The following is a 23,129-nucleotide window of genomic DNA, read 5'->3' as shown; positions in this document are numbered from 1 at the left end:
CCACCTGTAAAATAAAACTGTGTGGAGTGATGAGGTCGGAGCCTTGACGACAAACACAAACTATGTTCTGCTGCTGCAATAAATATTTTAAGACAAACCCAAACATTCGCTGTCTGACTGAGATGCCAGGCGTTCCCTGATTTGTCGTCTTCATTCCCCGGTGAAGGCTAACACAGCGGAAAGAGGGTCAGGACCAAATGACGGGGTTATCCCACTTAATAATACATGAAGGAGGAATTTCTTGCGGTGGGAAATTATACATGAAAAATGTGGTGGTGAATTACGAAGGCACCGTGTCAAGGTACATGCCGGAACATCTCCTCCTGGTCGGCTGCTCCGATCTGAGAGGATGATTTGTGTTCACACTCTCGTACTGCGAGAGCAAGGCTGAGTCAGAGCTCTGTTTAACTCCCAACAACCGAGGGAGTGGTGCCATCTTTAAAAACGTCATACTGTAGCTGTGTGTGTGTGTGTTTAGTGTTGATATTGTGACGTATGAAGGGAGAAGCTGATATTGCTTCATGTTTGCTGTAATAATAAAGAGAGAGAAAGTCAGAGTTAATTGATGGTCTCTTACACTCTGTGTTTGACTTTCCCTTTTTTTTTTTTTTAGCCTCCAGTCACTGATATACTGCTCGTATCACAACTGGCCTTGGCAAGTGCAGCCTGAGGGAAGCCATCCACTCCTCCCTCTCTCCTCGGCCTTGAGGATGAAGTCATAACTCCAGCAGATGTTCACAAGCAAACATCACTTCACAATTAATACAGCCTTCAACGGGAGAAATAAAAAAAACTCAGTCTGACAAATTGTGACTTAAAACATACTCCTTTACTAACATAATCTGTATCTTCTAAGATAAACAGTGTCCTTGAATCGTTTCAATTCTGCAGGCGGTTGAAATATTAGAAGATGGCAACGGGCCTCACCTCTCTAGTGCTCCATCTAACTTGCAGACAATGTCATGTGTGTATACAGGGGAATACCTCCAAGCCGATTTTACCCCACGCTTTGAAGTTCAAAGTCCCCCCCCCCACACACACACACACACACACACACACACTCACCAGCACCACCACTTTAATCTGTTTTGGGTGCTGCCAGATGTGGCCTGGGCAGAAGCACTGAGCGAGCACACCTTTCATGGTAATGAGGTCAGAGTTATGGTTCACCCCCCCGAGCCAAAAGGTCCGCCTGCGACTCAAAGAAGAACACCTTGGAAACTTCGACCTGACAGCACAGAACAGTTTGGTGCTCTGAAGGTCTTTTATTAAAACTGTGTGTGTGTGTGTGTGTGTGTGTGTGTGTGTGTGTGTGTGTGTGTGTGTGTGTGTGTGTGTGTGTGTGTGTGTGTGTGTGTGTGTGTGTGTGTGTGTGTGTGTGTGTGTGTGTGTGTGTGTGTGTGTGTGTGTGTGTGTGTGTGTGTGTGTGTGTGTGTGTGTAAAAGAACGCAATGTTTCATGTTGGGAAGGCCGCATGGCTCCCTTCTGAGTTTGATTTATAGCATTTAGTTTTCAATTCCATCTTAGCGAAGGAATACAGGCCTGTCCTCACTTAGGGAATTTAAGCCCTGAGAGACAGTTAAGTTTTATTTTGTAAAATGTTATTTTTTGTGTCTCTCTTTAACTTATGAACAGACAAAGAAAAGAGTTCAAACTCAGTTCCTGTCAACATTACAAAATGGAACATTTCTGAATGCTGGCACTAAATGATTGTATAACCATATCACATCTATCAAAACATCATGATGACATTTTCTGTCATAACTCTCTTGTCTCCTCACTCTCTTGAGATTCAGTGAGTTTGACTTCTGTGCTGCAGGATTTTGTAGAGTTTGTAGAACAATGGCGCCACCTTCAGGCAGGGAGCTGTATGTGCGTAATTACTCAGAGACAATCTTTGACATCTGGCTGACTTTGGGAGGAGGTGCTGCGACATCAGAAGACAGTTGCAGTGAGTCAGTAGGATATCACATTAAATGCATTTTGCAGGAAGGTGTCACTAGAGAAGAGGAAGCAGAGCGAGACAGAGGGATGCAAAAGGAGGGAGGAGGGAAGTTTTCTCTCCAGCGTGAGTGCCATTCGGCTGTGAATCTAAAAAAAATCATTTAAATTACACAAACTATATGTATTGTGTTGGTAATGTAGCTTTCTTTATCGCTTTTATAAGCATTGTTCTCCTCATCTTTCAGTTTTTTGAGCATTTCTCCGTCTTGGAGGCAGGGGGAGCTGTTTGAGCAAGGATTAAAGTGAATCAAAGCTAGAATGAGAACAGAACATAAAAAGAAAGTAAGTGTAATACAAATCAGGACTGGACTTTGTCAGCACTCTATACAAAAAAGCTCAGTTTAAAAAATGAATGAACCAGAAAAGAAAACGTCTTCCTTCTCAAAATCCTGAATCAACATCACTCAAAGTGCAAAGTGATGGCTGACTGTCCTGTTGGACAGTTGTGTGTGTTTGTCTATTGCACATTAGTCCTTATTTAATTTTCATTTTTAAAGGGGCAAATCGCACAGACCTTTCAACACTGAACCAGAGATTGTAGAGTCATCTAGCACTGGGCTAGTAGTTGTAGCTTATTTAGCCTGAAAGCTGATAGCATTAGGAGAAAGAGACAGCCACAGAGCTTTTGTAAACTGGATTCTCTGTTAAAATCTCCCTTTTTTTTCTCAAACAGCCTAGTCTTTAGTTCCAACCAAAACAGACTCAAGTGCCATATTTGGGGATATTAATTTTGTTTTGAGCAGCTCCCTCTGGAGCCACAACATGCTTTGTGCAGCTTCTTGTAGACTACATGATAGTAACCTGTAAACACGTTTGTATATTAAACACACAACATGCTGCACAAAAAAACAAAACTGTTCATTAATTTCTACTGTCCTACCCACACACTTCAAGTAACAAAAGACCTCCTTCTGTTTGTGTCATTTCACCATGCTGTGCCTGACATCGTTCTTGGTCCTTTTCACAATAATAGGCTGCAGCATACTGTCAGCTGCTGAAAGCATTGAGGTCACATTGGTTATGTTGATTCGGAGCAGCCACCAAATTACATCAGAGACATGATGTGGATCACTGTCTTAACCTCAGAGTGCGATGAGCACATGGCCATAATGATGAAAATATGCCTTTGCCTTAATCTAAGATGATGGAAATGATACCCCAAAGACGGCAGTGAACTGCAGAGGCTTTATGATGTAATCTGTTAGTCATTAGTTAGATCAGTGATACTTGTAAAAGCTTAAAAGAAATGTTGATGAAAATGTTTGATGTAAAATATTCTAGACAGTGGCACTGATAGCAGGAGATCTTATTGATGCGTCTTTGTGTCAAAAGTGACTGGTTGCTCTGTAATTCTGTACAACATATAACCACTTCTGTCAAACAGATTACACACTGTGTGTTCACACCATCATTTTTTTTCACATCACATTTTTTCTTCTCTCCTTTTGCTGACAGACATGCTGTCAGAGCTTGTCATCATTACGGAGCTTACACCAAGTGGTGTCAAATCGCCATTGGGTTGAACAAGTCTCATCTCAGATCCCTGCTGGGTCCTGTCATAAATCCGGGAGATGACAGTTCTGGTTTCTGTGGCCTCAGGCGTCTAATGAAACATCTTCGGACAGGAGCCCAGTGGGGATGCAGACACATTCTGACCCCTGGTAACAGCATAACAAGTCCTATTTAGCCTCCTGCTATCTGCATGGGGTCATTTGAATACCTGATGTAAAGACAAACCTGCAAAAAAAAACTGAGGAGTAGAAATGACCGTTTTGCTTCATGTTTTTCAAACGCTGCCAAGCAATAATTGACTTGTTTTGCTCTACATTGCGTGTTTCGTGGAAGAAGACAGTGACTAACTACATACAGACAACAACAGAAAATAGACACATCACAGTGGACATAACAATTGTTTTTTTTCTGTCAGCCTGCGTGCTCTATAACTCCAGCAATATGAAAGAGAGGCTCCCAAAAACAAATATAAATCGGCTTTGCACTGCAGGCTTGGTCACTGGGTTCAGTAAAATGATTTTGCCTGAATCTTGGATGGCCTCAAAGCTTTTGCCTTTCAATTTTGTGACTCCCTTTGTTCATTCTTGGGATTTATTTAGGTAGACTACATTACTGGCTCTAGCTGTAGGGTGCAGATTTGGTTTCACTGAACCCAAAGTGCTTCTGTTTTGTTTGGCCTGGAAGCACATATTCTATTTTGCTACAAGTAGCCTTCGTGAAAGACTTGATTGGCCAGGCATGTATGTAATTTACACGCAGCACCATGCTTGCTTTTTATTTTCTCTAAGGATTAGAGGACAGTCGAAGAAATCTGCAAAGCTCTTGGCATCACGATGTGAACATTACAGAGCTCAGCTATATGTATTTACATGTTCTAAAATAGATTTTACTGATGATTTGTAAGGTGGTTAAATTACAAATTCGTTTGCAAAGTCATGATTGGTATTTGGTTTGATACATTTTTATACACTTTATAGTCAAAGGTCAGAAGTTAAACTATTTAATTCATTGATCATTTATCCTTATATATAAAAAAAATAATGACTCCCTGCACAATAGACACAAATGCCAAAAAATAAACATGCAACAGCGTAATGCACTTGCAGGAATTTGTGACACATCTCAGACAGAAGGACCCTGAAGCATCTGACCGTAAATAATAGACCCCAGTTAAGCTCAGCTGCTATGGGTCAGCAAAATGGTTAACCTCTAGCCTGACTGACTCAACAGAAAATGTTTCGAGTTCATTTACTTTCCTTCGTGCACCGAGTACACTTGAACTTAAACACAGTTCAAAAGCACCTAAATGAAATAACTTGAACAAAGTGCCCTTTTAAAATTCTATGTCAGAATTGTTTATGTGCTTTGTTCAGACTGGAGCAAAAATTAAGTATGCAAAAGCCCTGAACGTATGTTCTCTTGATCTCGAAACCACTGAATGTGTCATTACAGCTGGAAACAATGGTGTGTGACGTTGAGCCTTTATGCACGGCAACAAAAACCTGGAGCTGATGGGACAACATTCATTGAAGAAACGACTAATTTTATCTTCCATGAAATACAACCAGTGGAACATTGTGACGAGACAGAAAACTCTTTGAGAACAAAAACTATATTAGAGTATATTAAAGTGATTTTCTTTGTGAAGTTTGTGTGTGTTTTCGAGTCTTGGCAGCTGAAGAGAGACAGCAAATGCTGCGAGGAGAAAGTGGGGGATGACAGGCAGTAAAAAAAGGGCTGAGATCTGAATCCAAACCCACGACCTCTGCAACACGTGCTCTAATCACTGAGCTCTGTCATAAAGAGCACTACTGACCATTGATCAGGGGGTATTGTGTCTTCTCTTACAGCTTTGTTTACAATGTTCGCTGTGTACTGTGTCAGTGTCCTGGTAACAGTGGGACCAAACAGCAATAAGACGCTGTAAATGATGAAACACCTTAAACTCATAAAGAGTGATAAAGACATAGACAGACAGAAATGACTAACGGTGTAGACAGTTTGCCGCCTGAACTCTGACAGTGACCGCGTTTAGGTTTGTGTGTTGTGCCGCAAACAGTTATCATCAGTGACCATACCTCATTAACGCTGTAACTCAGATCGTTCAGACAGACGAGACATTATCTAACCTAATTTTGGTCGGCTGTTCATCCTCAAGACTATGATGTCTTGAGTCTTCTCTCCACAGGCAAATCTTTTATCTTAAACTCCAGAAAGAAGCGATTTCAGCTCAAAACTTTACTCAGCTAACATGTGTCTTTGTTTTTAGTCTTAGTGGCCTAATTGGGCCGTAAGCACTTTGGAATACATTATTAACGCATCTTCATGGTACATTGCAGGAGCGAAGACAAAGTGATTAGAAGAGAGGTGTCAAGACTCTAAAAAGCAATGAAAGGAAACAGCCAGTATTTACACTGGGGCTTAATTATTTTCATTGTTGATTAATCAAGCAACAACAGTCATGACTACAAAATAAAATGATGATTCATCATGTCCACTCTGTACAACAACTCAATTGTATTTTATTTAAATGGTAAATGGACTTCTGACAACTCAAAGCGCTGTTACAGTTTATGTCACACCCACCTATTCACTCTCTGGTGGCAGTGGTTGTTATGTAGGGAGCCCATTAGAAGTAATTAATCCCATTCATACATATTCATAAGCCACCGACAAAGCAGCAGGAGCAATTCAGGGTTAAGCGTGTTGCCCAAGGACGCATCGGACATGTTGATGCAGGAGCTGGGGATCAAACCCTCGACCTTCCGGTTGAGAGGCGAGTCTGACGATGACTCTACCAACTGCTGCCCTTTACCATGCCTTAAAAAGAAAAGCAAAAAGAAGCGTTAGAGACGCTGCAACATGCAGACGTTTTGACCTTTTAGAAGAATATTCTGTATTGATTTTCTTCAACCATAAATCAAGTCATTGTTGTGGCTCTACTGTGTCCAGGGGTGTCTCTAAGCAAAAAACAACCAACTACTGTCTCGGGACAGACATTAGCGAATTAGCTTTGGCTTCCTGTAGTTTTTTGCACTACTTGCTCCATACTTGTCCCTATACAAATAAACATGAAATAAACTTGAACACAGTCGAAGCCCTGCACAACAGGATGCCATCTTCAAGTCTGAGCTTCTGTTTTAAGAGGAATTGCGTGAAAGGCGTGTTTGGAAATTCACATGAATGTTGAGTCATAAATCTAAACTTGAAGTGCGAGTAGCTTAAAAGGCCACTCCCACCAGGAACACATAAACTATCAACAGACTTGTAGGACTACCTTTAATTAACATAAGTCTTGCTTCACATAGATGTTTTGTTATCTACTTAAGTGTTCTTGAGAGAGATACTAAGCCTCTACATGACCTTGGGACCTTGGTTGGTATCTGAAACTGACCTTTGACATCTTAAGCAAATATTATTCCCTTTACAGTCAGTTTTCTGTTACAGATGAAATCAATTCCTGTTAATGTATGCACATCCACACCCGGTCAGCCACGATGAATATCATCGCTAGATGCTAACTCATACTGAGTATTCAGATCATGGAGGGAAGTGGTGTCCTCAGGCCTCATTTCTATTATGTGAGATTATGGGCAAAGAGCGTTTGGATGGTCTTAAGAGATCGACAAGCTAAGTAGTAGGTCCATGTGGTGACCCTTAAGTACATGTTGAATCAAAGCTGAAAAAGATTTATTCAAGGGAATAAAGAAATGTCCCACCTTCAGTAACGGAAAACTAATTTAGGGTAACATTATTGGATTTTGAAAATACAGAGCTCAAGTATTAAAATGCCAATTAAACCTCTTCTCCAACCTGGCCGTTAATGACTACAACAACCAAAGCATTGTTACCTTCAACAAACCCAAGCTCTACTATCTGGCCATTAATGACCACATCCCGATCATTTTCACTTTCAACATCCTAAAAATTAAGGTCAGGATTTGTGGCGATCCCTTCCTGATGATCGACAAACAAAACAACAATCTCAGCGGCATAAACGAGATCTCACAGCAAACGCACCCCGACCATGGCATATGGCACAAAGCCACTGACGACAGCCTGTCCAGCCGAAAAGATTTTCTGGCACAGCTTCACCAACTACCAAGGTACATGAATAGTGAATGACTTGAAGAGGTCAAACAGCTCCGGCAACACGTGTGGTATGAAGATTAACTTTATTAGACTAGCTGAAGAACTCCAATGAAGCAATCCCAAAACTTGAATAGGTTAAAAAGCATTTATCAGTATCAGTCTATTAAAGGGATACTTCACCCATTTGCATGAAGCTGTGTATTATTAGAAACATGGTAGTAGTGTTGAATGGTTGTGAGTCCAGCCCTCATTTTGCCCTGAGACGAGAAAAATATGTTTTTCTTTGCCTTGAAGTTTTCTTCATGTGATGCAATATGACGCTTTTTGCATCACAGTTATGAAAGTGTTATCTTCATACTACAAGTGTTACACACCTAGTAGCCAACTTGACTATTAAGGATTTTAAAATAGGGTTTATGTCCAGTATTTGTGCTATCTTAGACCACAAATGTCTCCGGCTTTATCAGTGAAGGCAGCTGAAGAAGTCTAACACTTAACCAAAGAACCTGGGGAGACAGAGCCTTCTCCATCGCTGCCCCCTCCCTCTGGAACTCACTCCCCAAACCCATCCGTTCCTGCACTCACCTCCCAACTTTTAAGACCATGCTCAAAACTCACCTTTTTAAATTAGCTTTTAATACATAACTTCTTCTTTCCCTTCTTTTCTTTCTGTTTTTCTGTCTTATACTGTTTTTTGCTGTTTTTAACTGTACATTGTGATTTTTACATGTAAAGTGCCTTTGAGCTCTTGTACAAATAAAATGTATTATCATTATTATTATTATTATTATTATTATTAATAACCCTCTATGACCTTTTTGCTTTATTTTTTAACATCCTGTGAAAGCTGGATACAGCATCCTAGTTAGATAAACAACAGCATGTACATCACTAACATAGCACATCTTTGGAAACATATTTAGTGACGTGTTTCTGATAAGAGAAGCCGTGTTTCATTGCAAGCCTCCTTCCCTATAGGTGTCACTGTAGTCAGCCATACCCCTCCTCTTCCACTCCACTCCTCCTCCTCCTCCTCCCATCCACCAAACCTCCGCGAAAGGGTGTGCGTTTTGAAGGTTGTATGAAGCTAAACACCTCAAGAGAAATGAGCACTCTCCAGTTGTCCTGACAACCCGGAACAAGCCTTAAGAAGCTGGGTGCGGAACATACCCACCCTGGTCTTCCCCCCAACCTGCCTCTCAGCTGAGACCCCTACTCAAGGTCTTATCCTCCTGGGGGCACACAGTGGATATACAGCCTATACAGCTCTCTACGCGGACAGTGACATCTCAAAAAGTTGATATAGATACGGGCAAAATGCAATGTGGCAGCTCCGTGGCTTGTCGTCAAGGTCAGTATCTGAGCCCCGCCGCCTCACGGACGAGTCTCCCGGGCAGTGAGGAGGAAGACGAGGCGTGGAGGGGGATGCAGCCTCCAGCATCAACAGTGACATCTTCCACCGACAGAGGCATTTGACTCTTACGCACACAGAAACTTGTGAAACACCGCACGGGGAGAACAATTACAGAACTTTCCTGTTTACAACACTATTATACATGCTGGGTGAGAACATTTGCTCGCTCCAGCATTTAGACATTTCCTGCTCTCTCTCTCTCTCTCCCTGTGTGAACGGCCTGTGACGCGTGGACTGTTTACCTGCGCGACGAGAAGGACGCTGAAATTACGCAGGTTTACGCTGCCTGACAGAATGGACACCTGGTTCGGTTAAAAAAACTATCCAAAACCAATCTGTAGGCTTCAAATGTTCAACGAAACGAAGTCATAACCAAGTGTTGCCTGACACAACTTCCTTGTTGTATCAAGTCGTGTTTGACTTCTAAGAATTAATTTGTGGCTTGAAAGTTTTTTTTTTTTTTTTTTTTTTTGTTGCCAAAATAAAAATGGCTTGGAGAGCAGGTTCACAGAGGCCGGCGTGCGTCGGGAAGAGTTTGCCGGAGCGGGGTCTTCTTCTCCTGCTCATGGTGTTTGTGTTTCTGGAGGGCTCCGTGCTTCCTCTCGGAGCTGCCAGCTCTCCGGATGTCAGCCAGAAAGAAAACGTAGACAATCACAAAGTGGCGGACGAAAGACATAACTTCACTAAGAAGGCTTTTCCTGTGCTCGACCTCGACTACCAACACATACAGACTCCCTTTGAAATCTCATTATGGGTGCTGCTCGCCTCTCTAATGAAGTTAGGTGAGTATCATGTGGATGTCACACAGCAGCTATGTTGTTTGAGCAGAAGCAGCCTTACCAGGAAATGCTATTACTTTGTATTTGGTTAATCTGGCCTGTCTTACAGGTGTAGTTAAGCAGTATTTAAGTAAGTAACTCTTGTACACTATTTCCTGCATATCGAAACAAATAGTCTGTTTTATCATATTTATACTACATGTTGAATGAAGAGGACTTCCTGTTGGCTGGTGATCAGACATAGTCATCAACAGTCTTGATTCATACTACAAGCGTGTGGGTTATATAAAGATACTCACTGGCCTGCTATGACTGATTAAAAATCAAATCCTTTAACAGATACCACTTGCTACAAGGTCGAACCTGATGCCTTTAGCCCTGTAAAGATGTCCCCGATATGCTGATAGGCTGCTATACGTTTGATTTGTATTTTCTTTTATAACTACGTTTAGAGTCGGAGGGAAATCTATTTTCCTGGTCACGCTGATTACTCATCAGACTTGTCAGCCTCATCTGAAAGGGCTTTTTTTTTTGCTAGTGCTGTACTATCTTCTTGCTACAGTGATGACTAAGCAGCTTGATGCAGCAGGCAGTATTTTAGACAGCAACTACTATGTAGCCAGATTTCAACACAGGGGAACCTCCTGTCCTGCTTCACTGTTACGTTTCACCAAAGCCGTGCAGCATTGTGCCAAAGGAAGTCTCAAACAGTGATCACCAAGTCTGAGCGGATCCATTTTCATGATCTTATTTTATTTATTTGTAGCCTACTGAAAAATTTCTGATGAACTCTTCCCTTTCCCTTGTTGCATCCTCAACTCTCTTCACTCCTTGCCGCTGTCTCAGTCCTTCGTTGCTTTGCCATTTCCACAGAAGACTGCTTTTGTTGTCCCTTGCTATACGTTTTTGTGAGAGCCAGCAGCCTGTCAGTAGCATGCATCATCAGGGGGCCTGACTGAGCAGCAGTCTGCAGACAGGGTAGGACACTTCACTCTCTTGGGTCTCGGGAGACAGGGGAGCGAGAGAGGGACCACCTGGCTCCAGTGGCTCTCAGTTATAACGCAGCTCAAGGGCATGCTTTGTAATTGAGGGATGTCGAGTAGAGAGTTTTAAGAAATGATACAAGTGTAGAAAGCAGAGGAGAGGCAGAAATGAGAGAGCAGCAGCAGCAGAAGCAAACATCGGTGACCTTAAGCCTCTGATTATCCCCTGACTGCTGAAAATGGCTTGTGGGTAATTCACTGTGTCTGCTGCTACACTGCTCCTCCTTGGACCAGCGTCTGATTCATGTTCATAGCAGTCCTAATATGCTTACAAGCCTGAAAGAATGTCCTCGGCCCATTTATCTCTTCAGCGACCCTGCCTCCGTGATTTTTCTCCTTAATTTTTAACCAACGTTTTTTGTGCAAAAGCGTTTATGTAAATCAAAGCTTAGGGGATGTTATTTCCCCGAGAGCATGCTCTAAGTGGAAAAGTCCTTGTATTTATGAGACATCCTCTATTCTAGCATCTTGTAATTAGGCTACTGACCAGTATTACACTGCAATAACTATTCTTTTTCTACCTTTGCAGCACTATTATTATTCACACCCAAAGGTGTGTGTAGTCATCATAAAGTAATACACTTTATTGACCCTGTGTTAAGAGGAAGGGTGTGTTTGAAATGATCTGTTCTAAGAATAAGTGTTATATAGTCTGGAAAATATGACTTTGTCCCACATTCATTTTGTAAATGTTTTATAGAAATCTGCAGTAAACAATAATGTGAACACTGTAGTGAAGGGGTTGTAATTGTTATTGCTACATCAAACATCCAGCCGGTATAGACTTTCAGAGTGACCTTCCATTTAGACCTGATAGTATTTCATAGTCATACATGAGTGGGCGACACCACACGCCTCCTGCTACTTAGTGTTTGTGGCCACAAAGCCCCTCCCTCCAATGACTCTCCGAATAACATGTCTGACAAGTCCAGCAAGTCCCACATCCCCATTTATTATTCACAACTGGGCAAACAATTTGGAGGGATGGTGTATGTTACCTGAGTGTGACACTCCATGAAAGCCAATCACCATTACACACAGGGCGCCTGTCGTCCAAGTCGTTTTTGTCAGAGGAGTTGGACTGAGACATGAATCTGCTGAACAGTGTCATAAAATAAAGCCAGTTTGTTTGTTAATTTTAGATGCTTAAACATGTGGCTTTTCAAAAAACTTGAAAATATGAGAACATTTGGTTGCTCTGATTATACTTAAAGGGGACATATTCATAAAAATCTGGGTGTTTTTGAACATATATTTACTGACCCAGAAAATGTGAAATAAATCCATCCAGCCCTTTGTTTGTGGTCTGTGTAAGTCTTACAATACGAAGAAAATGGCTCCAATTCAAATGTGCTCTCTTTGTGACATCACAATGGGTTTCTGGTAAAAAAAAAAAAACAAACCCTCTCCTTTCCTGGTATCTTCACCTATGGACTCCTGCCCCATCCTAGAGCAAAACGTTTGCACAGGTCAGACATTTTTCTTCCTGTGAGTAATGGAGCAATGTCTACTGGGAAAACTCAGAGGGTCTTATTGAATTTAAAGAGACACACACACCGAAACAGAGCGTTCTAAGGGAGGTGGTTTCTACAGGGTCACAAACCTCCTCTGGTGCTTGATTCATGTTATGTTTGGATCAGCACAGATGTTTCATTTAGACCACAGGGGAGTGTTTGAAAATGTGCAAAAGGAGGATGATATGTCCTTTTAAGGAGGCCGTTCAACCAGATGTTTGTAGCAATTCATAATATAACGTAACTAATGACACATGAAGTGAAAAAACAGTAAGACTACACAAGGTGTGCTCGATTCAGTATTTTAAAATGTATTTGATAAAGCTTGGGCTATGCTACAGCATAAGCATGCTATTCTTGCAGCAATATAGTCATAATGTATTTCTTTTTCCCTTTTTATAACGGTTTGTGGAGAATGTTTGGTGCCGTGTAAATAAAGAACTGAACGAGCTGATATCACATCAGGACTTTTCTAATTTAGTTCAAGAATTAAAAGACCGTCAGTGTGCATGCTCTTCTCACTACCTCTGTCAAACACTTACAATGAGCAGAAGTGCGGATGTTTAGAGAGCTGTCAGGTTTTTGGTTGATTTGTGTTCTCGCAGTTTATTTCCCTGTAAACATTCCCAAAGATCCCATATTTGTCATTAACTATACTGTTCTGTATGACCACCTGTTTTTGTCTTGTCCATGTATGTACTGTTGATAAGAATTTCCACTAAGGACAAAAGAACCATCATTCAGTTAAGACTGCAGAAAGTGAAATTAGTAAAGTGTTAATCCCCGGGTCATCATGTGTTCAGACGAGTCGAGAGATTTTCCACTGAAACACAACAGGAGGAGTTTTAGTGCGTAATGAAATCATGCGTTTATAAAAGGGTCCGTCTGTCGGTTTTGTAACATTAAGATAAAGCACACATTCAGTGACAACCCACAATTTTACCTTTAGCACTCAAACAGTGATCACCCATCAGGGTTCAAGTATCATAGTTTGAAAATATAGAAATCTAATGTCAGATGTTTTTTGTGACTGTTCCTTTAGTTTGTTCAGATTCTGCACCTGAGGGACTGAAAAGCTATCGACATGTTGAGCCTGATAATTGCCAGACTCTAATCTGTGACTCTTAATCAAGTATCTAAGCGCCGTTATGTCTTGATTAAAACAATTTCAGGAATGTCTAGCTTGACTGTTTGCTGAGTAAATGGTTCTCCAAGTGACATGCTCTATCTGGAACGGATTTCTTTGTCTTTAGTAAACAGTCGATAACAGAAGACATTATCAGCGCCACTGGGCTGACCAGCAAACCTCCTGTTTAACAAGTCTTCATCGCTATTCCCCTCTCCTTCTACTTTCTACTGCAGATACTCCATTTTTTAACTCATTCACACAGACTCACAAATTCCTTGATGAAATTGAAACCTGAGCCGGCGTTCCAGACTTTTAGATTACAGAATAATTCTGGCCATACTCGGACAAGACAAATAACTCTTATGAGTACATTCAACGTATACTTTTGTTTATGTGGATTGCAAGGTCGCAGGATTTGGCAAACTCATTGAGAATGATGGCCCTTAAGTATTGCCCTTATCTTTAAAGCCTTTGTGGGAAAGACTCCAGGTACATCATTGGAAAACACACCCTTGGCAGAACTTCAGTCAGTGTTCATTCATTTCAAAAAGCTTTATTTGTCCCTGCGGGGCAATTCAAAACTAAAACGTGTCATAAAGTAAAGATATCTAATCTTTTAGAATGTGTCATTTGTTTGAAGGCGAAGCACAAATGTTTTCTCTTTGAGAGCAATGCCATAAACCCCTTTTCCTAAAAACATCTGTCCTCGCCGCCTAGATACTTTCTTCTGATGATTCCTGAGTCGGGAAGTACTTGTGGCAGACATTTGACACCATCACGGATGAGTACATTTAATAATTAGAATGGAAGAGTTTATCGTGAACTAAATTCAGGAGCAAATACAATGAGATGTTTCTATTGGACCATCACCTTCATCATTTACACCAACACTGGTCCTGCACAAACACAATTATAAGCAACATGGAGTCGAGCAATGATTCCCAAACGCTTTTTTTTAGTCCCCTTCATCAGTCTGAAATAAAAGAGCTTCTTGACTTTCAGGATTTGAAGTGTCTCTGGACACTTTTCTCGATCGATGTATAGGAAGAGAAACCAATGAAATGTACCATGAATCCCCGTCTTTAAGAACTTCTTGAATGCTTTCTCTCTCCTGTGCTGACTTCTACTCGCAGATGTGGTCTGCCAGCGGTGTGCAGTGAGTAACCTGGCAACAGGACACAGCTCCTGATCCTGAAGAGCGAGCGCCAGGCTGTGCTGACACTCAGTACACAGTGAAGTCACCAAAGAGCCGTTACCCTCTGCTGGTTTTTCATAACCCTGCTGCATTTAGGCTCTCAGGAGGGAGTGCGGCAAGGACACAGCGCCTGTCGTTGTTGACAAGCGGCCAGGACGAACAGCCGTATCTCTCAGCTCAAGAGTCCTTCCTTATGTCACTCTACGAAAGGTTTTTTCATTCATTGAGTTCACTGAGCATTCAGCGCCTTCACACATATGTCTTGACAGCACTTGTTGCTGTATGCCACGAGGTATTCTTTGTACTTCCCTGCCCTACTTGTCCTTATCTTATCTCCCAGGGCTTGGCTGTTCACTTGATGAGCACTGAGGCCATAATCAGAGTCCTGACAGAAAAGATTTAAGAATGTGTGAACTGTCACCGCTCGAGCCGTGGTCAGACTCTTCAGGCTCTGCTGGCCCTGAGCCATATTGTCCTCAGGTCCTGGACCTGCTGAGAGATTTTTCTTCAACACCTAAAAGTGTCTGTACTGATGCAGAAATGTCTCTTTCTCTTCCTGCTTCTCAAGCGAGCACATTCTTCGCGTGTCCCTCCTGGTCACCCATGAATGATAATGGTCCATTAGAGAGTCATTATTGCATCAAGTGTTTAGTTTGCCACTGCTGGAGGTGCCTGCAGTAATCGGCTTAGTCCATCCAGTCATGACCTTTCCCGAAGGACTTCCATCCTCCAGTCTTTATCAGAGGTTTTGTAAAACGGTTTTCTCTGCATAGCTTGGTCGTTCCAACAGTTGAGCTCTTCTCTGTCAGAGTATTGAAACACCTCCCTGTCAGGGCTTAGCAAGAACTGCAAAACCATTCGATATCGTCTGTGTGTGGTCCTCGTCAGCCTTTGCTTATTGAGCTTTTCTTTCTGTCAGTGATAGATTTATAGATGATAGTTTGTCTTTGGAATATCCAGGAAAGCTTGCAGATCAAATTCTCAGTTCACATTTCAACTTGTTTTCTTTTGAAAGTTGGGCCGATGACATCTTCTCATTTGAATTAATTATTATTGAGTAAATCAAAAGTGCATCATGTCAGGGTTTGTAATATATGAATGAAAATGAACTTTTGTAATTGGACGTAGTCTTAGTATTTCTTCACTCTACCCAGAAGTGTGCGCAATATTTACACAGCGGAGGTATTTGTGTTCACTTACAGATTGAACATTTACACAATTCTGACAAAAAAATCTCACAATTCATATTTGAAGCATTTTTTTTTAACTGAAACATTTAGTTCAGTTTTTTGTACTTCTACACTACACTTCTACCAATGTACTGCAGGATGTCACACTGTGTTGGTACGTCTTTGTGTCGTTTTTATCGCTTGATTATATGGCAGCTCATTGTGGCCTTTTTATGGATCATGAATTATCGAGTGAAAGCTGGGTGCCTGAAGTCCCCCTCGCTCAAGTTCATTACTTAATGTCACACGGAAGAGGACTGATCCCAAGGGATCATGGGAGTCCTTTTCATCTAATAATAACCCTGCTTTGTTTCCAACGTGTCCACTCAGTTTTACTCCTTTCTGTTTGGCCGAGCTTTCACACTCGACTTGTCTATTATTAGTGTAAGAAAAGTTTGTGTTGAAACCTGAGCAGCACAGTGACCAAGAGGAGATTTACAGTCATATGTTGGAGTAAGCTGCTCCACTCAGAAGTGTTTGGGTGAATGAGTCTACCACTTGAAGTACTCCCTGTCGACTGAGATGGAAACAAACATGTGTTTCTAGTTGTTTATTTCAGTGAAGTCATAAAGAGCGTTCCATTCCCTGTTATATCACAAGCACATGCTGGCTTTTTTTATCCTCCTACTGTAACTGTACAGCTGGACAACCATTCAGCCTGATATCATACATACATGTTCTGTTTGCTCTGAAATGTATAGCACAAGCCTCCTGGACATGTTAAAGTAAACTTGAGCTTCACAAAGTTCAAGTTTAAAAACTTCGCAAAGACTTCACCCGACGGCCAAGCACCACGTACATTCTGCGCATGCTTGAGAGGCGAGGACTCTCCATGTTAGCTGGTGGTGGAAGTCCGCTGTTATGATACAAGAAGACCATTTAGGAAGGTGCTTCTAATGGAGAATAAAGAAGATGAACATGGAGCTGGCTTTAGTGGAAATAAAAAGAAGAGGCAGAGGCGACCAATAAGGACAAACCGCACTTATGGCGTACAGTGGTCGAGTTGAGAGACGACCACCATGCTTTCTTTTTTCAAAGAGTGAAAGAACCGCAATAATCAATCACTGCTTTATGACTCCACCTGATGAGTAGGAGATCTTTAGTCGAGTACTGCCAATCGTATATGACCCAGTGTGTAAGGTCCCTGTTTGAGCTTTTGATCAGATTATAGATCCAAGAAACACAAAATAAACCAGACTCAGCATGGAAAGGCCTTTTTCTGTTCTGACTGTCGTTGGTTCATTTTGGCTGTAGTGGGCACATTTATGGATAAGATTAAAAAGCTGTGGGGATGAAAACACATGCTTCCCTGTGAAGAGGCATTGTGCTTTGGACGATCTCAGACCTAGCTGTGGAATTTACATCCTGCTCGCCACACAGACTTTCAGGGGGAGTCGAGCGAGGTTTCCGTTCATCACAGAATATCTTTGTTATCCCACCAAGCCTCCTTGGAGTTGTGGGTGGTTTCTGTTTTCTAATAAAACTTTGGAGAGAAAGAGAGAGAGAGAGAGAGGAGCTCTCAGCCTCTGACATGGCACTGAGGGAGATAACGGCGTCTTCGCTGTCTTTGCTCGGAGCTCCGGCTGCATGCAGCTGTATCAGCCACAGACATGTGCTTGTTAGCTTATGAGCTGAAACACTCATACTGTTGTCTTTTAGCCCTCCTCCCCCTGCATTAGATGATCTCACAGAGAATCCTTGAATTGATTTTCATCGTCTTCATTTCAGATCCAAACACAAATCCAAAGCAACACACAAGCATTTAACGTCAAAGACATGCAAACAATTACACAAATACAGACACCTCTCTCTCTCTCTCTCTCTCTCTCTCTCTCTCTCTCTCTCTCTCTCTCTCTCTCTCTCTCTCTCTCTCTCTCTCTGGCCCCGCCCCCAGCTCTCAGCTGCTGAACAAACCTGATTAAGAAATTAGAGTCACAATACAGCACTTTGTCTTTGGATTATTTGTAGCTCAAGCGAACCTCACAAAAAAAAACAGGAAGAGGCTAGTTGGGGGGGGGGGGGGGGGGGGGGCTGTGACTCATGTCTTTATGGACACTGGGCACTATGAAGAAGGGATGGTTCATGTGTGTGAGAGGTTATGAGAATGTAAATAGAACCAAGAACTGTTGAACAAGAAATTAGAAATAACCTGCAGCCAATGAAAATGACCTTTAAATCAAGGTCGAAGCCAGTTAAACACGTAAAGGTGAGTTCTCGATGGACACCTGAAAACACATCTACAAAGACAGTTACAGACAGCGGGGGTGGGGGGGAACTCAGGTGTACTGAGAGATTTTTACCTGAACTGAAAAACACTTTACTGATCTGTTCAGTTTGCATAGAGCGTGAGGAACACACCTGAAAGAGAGGTCGATCCTGAGTCCCAAATCTTCAAAAGAGGAGAATCTTTCCAGCCACATGTTCCCATTCTGTCTCACAACTGAACACTGTACAGTATTCATAAATAAATGACTTCATTTACATGCTGTGGTCATTCTTTTTACCTTGCAAACATTTGTGCAAAACCTCGCACTTACACAACCGTGTACAATGTTTTACTTACTGGATATTACTGAGCTTGATCCAACATCCTCATTGTGCAAAGTGGAGCCGACCTGAGCTCCACTCTTTGCACAAGAAGGAACACAACTCTGTGGCAGGTGTGCCAGATGGTCCCTGCACCGACACTGATTATTGATAGTTTCAGATGTGGGTTTCTCCATGTGTTCATTACTGTGTGATTTGTCTGTAAAGTGGAAAACTAAAGTAACTGGGGTGGGTGGACGACATATTTCCATGTAATAGCTGTCGCTCCGGGCGGACACGTTAAAACAACTTGTTGACATGCCTCAATTAAACCGTCAAGCCCTGAGTTTCTGCCTCCTAATATAAGCACCCACACCGACTGCACAGTCAAGTTTCATCGTGTCAGTCACAGGAGCTTTATTTCCCAATGGGACATGTAATGTGAAGGTTCTACATTTGAGCTCCTTCCATCACATACAATACATTTTCTCTATGAAATTACAAGACTTGAGTCCACTGTAGAGTCCTGATGGATAACATGCAGCCATGTTTGGCTCACATTGATGATAATATCCCATTATCTTTTTCTTTGGGGCGGCGGTAGCTCTGTCTGTAGGGACTTGGGTTGGGAACCGGAGGGTCGCCGGCACGGACCAAGTCCGGAAATTGGTTTGGTAGCTGAAGAGGTGCCAGTCCACTTCCTGAGCACTGCCGAGGTGCCCCTGAGCAAGGCACCGAACCCCAAAACTGCTCTGGAGCGCTTGCTGTGTGGGCAGCCCCCTCACTCTGAGACCTCTCTAGTAATGCATGCCACTAGGATCCTGTTTGTGCATGAGTGTGTATCTCGGCCTATGTGTGTGTTCATGTTCATTAGCCAGAGTGTAAAACTGAATTTCCCCTCGTGGGATTAATAAAAGTATAAATTATGATGTCAACCCCGTCACAGTATCCAGCCTGCGTGTGTGTCCTTGTGTGGTTCATATTTCTGTATGTGTATGTCAGAGCTTCATATCATCAGCAGGTCCCGTGCCGTGTTGTCTGTGTGTCGCTGTTGTTTCCTGTAAATATAGCCAAAGACCTCCCACCGTGGCGTGCACGCCACTCTCTGAAGCCTCTGTTTACGAGCGTTGCAGAGCGGCTGCAGTTGTCATTTCATCTCACGGTGTGTGTGTGTTTATAGTTTCATGTCAAGCTCCACATCAAGTTGATGATGTCATCTTTTTGGTTAAACTCAAACAACGTCTCTAAAAGCGAAAAGGGAGAGGCGCACGCCGCCGGGTGCAGTTAGGCGGGAGGGGAGACATGATGGGAAAGTGGCAGATAAAGCAATCCGAGTCTGATCCTACTGTGAGAATGTTTGCTGTTAGATCAATGCAAGAGCAACACGCGTTTACCGTATCGCATCAAGAACATAAACACAATGAAGCGGTCTGGTTACGTGCATGGAGAATGCACCAGTCTCAAGAAATGTTTACAAGGAGGCGTGCAGGAAACAAATTAAGCTGGAGTGGAAAAATGTGGCTGATTGCGTTCACCCGTGCAGCTCAGCCCGAAAGTTTCAGCAAGTTTTCACGATCACCATAAATGTCACCGTCTTCAGGTCAAGTCTCATCTTTGTGTCTTTGTCTGATTATTAAGTCTCACTGCTTATTAAAGCATAAACCTTGATTCTGAGGACTTCTTTCAGAGCTGCATGTGCTAAAGCATGTGAGCAATGCCGTCTCAAGCAACAGCAGATAATTGAATAAGGTTATTTTAGTTATGTGGAATTGATCCAGATTGGATTTTAGAGTAAACGCGAGGACACACGGAATCCACAAGAGCTGAACTTTTATTGGCTTGTGGCATCCATGCATTTCAAATTGCAGCCTTGACTAGTTGTCGTGTGAGCTCCGACCACAACATATTTTTTTGCATACGATTTCCATTTTTTCCTCGAGAATTCACAGGCTGCAGTGCAAGCATGGAGTTACACCAGTATCTTTACAGCATACAAAACACCTCTTTAGTCCCTTTTCCAGCCAGCAGCTTCAAAACCAAATAAAGCAGTTTGATCTTGTGTTTAGAGGAACAGTTGTTTGTTTTTGCATACATATAAAAGTGGAAATAATGAAATGAAGGCAGGCAGGCTCTGACATGTCCGATGAACATAGTTCAGTGTGATTTTTGAGAGACTCGTAAATGTTCAAGGTGGTGCCAGTTTGTCCCGTCCAAGATGGCTACAGTTCCATGTAATCATGTCACTCTGGTAAACACAAAACAATAACACGCACCATGAATCAATAATTTTATGTCACTCCCTCATAAGGATACACTTTTTTTCATCCTCCAATGGGGGAAATGCGGATGTCACAGCAGCTCAAAAACAGGGAACAGGAAAAACAAACAACGTCCAACAACCTGCGCTAGCGCTCAGTCTTGCTGTTGATATTTGTTCATTCCTGTGCCTCTTATCCGTGTTTTCTATTTTTGTTTTTTTACCCAGGGTTCCACCTGATTCCTCGCCTGTCTGGCATTGTGCCAGAGAGCTGCCTGTTGATCACGGTGGGCCTGCTGGTGGGCGGCCTCATCAAACTAGCCGGAGAGGACGTCCCCCCAGTGCTGGACTCCAGATTGTTCTTCCTCTGCCTGCTGCCTCCCATCATCCTGGATGCCGGCTACTTCCTGCCCATCCGAGCCTTCATGGACAACCTGGGCACCATCCTGATGTTCGCTGTCGTGGGGACCCTGTGGAACGCCTTCTTCATCGGGGGGCTTCTGTACGCCGTGTGTCAGATCCAACCAGCCAATCCCAATCTCCTCCACTCGATAGAGCTGCTGCCCTGCCTGCTGTTCGGCTCCATCATCTCAGCTGTAGATCCTGTTGCTGTGCTGGCTGTGTTTGAAGAGATCCACATTAATGAACTGTTGCACATCCTGGTGTTTGGCGAGTCGCTGCTCAATGACGCCGTCACCGTGGTGAGTGAGAAAAACAAGGGCATAAAGCACAATGAGGAGGCTAGCAGACTTCTGTGTTGACTGTTTTTTTTTGTGTGTGTGAGAAAGCTTTTATAGTTCAATCGATGTATTAATAAGATAAAGAGACTCTTCAGAAGCCCCAAGCCATGTCGGCTTAAAGCTCTTTTTAGTTCCATCGACAACTGCTAACCTCCTCCAACTCCCAGAATGCCTTTCAACAATTTCCAGAAAGGGGGCGTGGCCTCTCGTCTTGTTTCTGGCTGTGATTGGGCGTGTGGAGTTCCTGAGTCTCAGGGAGCTGACAGGTCGGCTTGGGGCTTCTGAAGAGTCTCTTTATCTTATTAATACATCAGCCACACATTTGATTTGCTCTTTTCCCCCTCGATAACAAATCCCTTCTCTCATTAACTCAAGATAACTGCTTGTTCTCTGAACATCTTCACTAACTGTCCTTCTTTTCCTGAGGATAACAAAGCTGATTTAGCCGTAATAATTAGCTGCCTCTCTGGTTATCTTGAGGTAATAAAGCTTGTTTTCTCGTGATGAAGCAGATGGTCTCCCGGTGAGGAAACAAAAATGAAAATAAGCTGGTCACTGTGAAAGGCCAAACCATGAGATAGGTTGTACCTGTTTGTTTGTTTGTTTGTTTGGTACTTTAGCAACTCCAGGCATCAGAGAGAAGAAGACGACATCTCGAGAAAACAACCCTCATTGCTCTTTATCAAGTCATTCAAAAGTAACAATGACCTCCTCAGGATTTTGTCGTTTTCCACATCTTGACTAAAACCAAAAAGGTTGATGTTTATTTGATTCATTCCTAAAGCAACTTAAACCAATCCTCTGTGGTTAAGCGTCACAGCAGTTTGTTCATTTGTTGAAATAATTAAAAAAAAGTTCATTCTTTTCTTTGAAGCTTTCAGAAGAAGGCCGATGCTGTCAACACACAGCCGCTGATCCACTGACCATCCTGTCAGCACACCATTGTCCTCAACTCACTGCAATCAGATGAAGTTACTATTGATGCTAGCAGTGCATCAACTAGCACAGCGTTACCCTTCAAGATGTTACTATAATACTGTAATATGATACTGCGATGCTCTGCAGGCTCATTCACTGAGGGCCATTGTCTGCAGCTCACAGGTTCAGATAGAAAGATCATAGGTGGAGAAAGATCTGTCTGTCCTCTCTCTCTGCTGTCACGGATGCTAGCAGAGAGAGAGAGAGACTAGGAGCAATATGCAATCAGTCTGGCTTTCCAGAAGTCTACATGGGTTCGGTGCAACACTTAACAAAGTCTAGAGTCTAGTCTAGATACAGATGTAAAGGGTCTTAAAAAGTGTGTTTAATGGCTGAATACTTTTGTAAAGACATGCCTTATTGTTTTCTTCTGTAACGTCTCATAAAAAGGTGTCAACGACACACTGAACGGTTCTTTTCACGAGGATCATCGGGTGTCTCATGAGTCCACTCTGGATCCATGGAATCAAAGTCTACTTCTGAATTAGTCCATACTCCAGGATCTACTCCGGTCCTCTGTGAGACTGGCTGAATGTCTTGCTGCTCTATTTGGCATTCTACTGATTCAAAGATCAGGAAGTGACTGATGAGCATACAACAAAAAAATCCAAAGTTAAACAAAAAGTTATGAATCTATTTGAAAGATTCTCCTTTTTTTCCAACTTCTACTTTTGACATAATGATGACATATATCACATGTTTGACCTGAAGCTAGAT

At 42.5% G+C, this 23,129-nt stretch overlaps 1 protein-coding gene across 2 annotated transcripts in view; it reads left to right on the top strand.

Annotated features, from left to right (window-relative positions):
- The first annotated feature begins 8,647 nt into the window (after positions 1-8,647).
- Positions 8,648-23,129, top strand: part of slc9a1a (solute carrier family 9 member A1a) — a 35,741-nt gene continuing 21,259 nt past the window's right edge. For both annotated transcript variants that reach the window (XM_079344845.1, XM_079344844.1), the window contains exons 1-2: positions 8,648-9,804; positions 20,923-21,395. In XM_079344845.1, coding sequence (XP_079200971.1) covers positions 9,510-9,804; positions 20,923-21,395 — 768 coding nt within the window. In that variant the 5' untranslated portion in view covers positions 8,648-9,509. The remainder of the gene's footprint in view (positions 9,805-20,922; positions 21,396-23,129) is intronic.

This window comes from Symphodus melops (genome assembly GCF_947650265.1).
Source record: "Symphodus melops genome assembly, chromosome: 5".
Lineage (NCBI taxonomy): Eukaryota > Metazoa > Chordata > Actinopteri > Labriformes > Labridae > Symphodus > Symphodus melops.
Note: the sequence above shows the minus strand (reverse complement) of the source record. Positions and strands in the feature narration are given on the sequence as shown.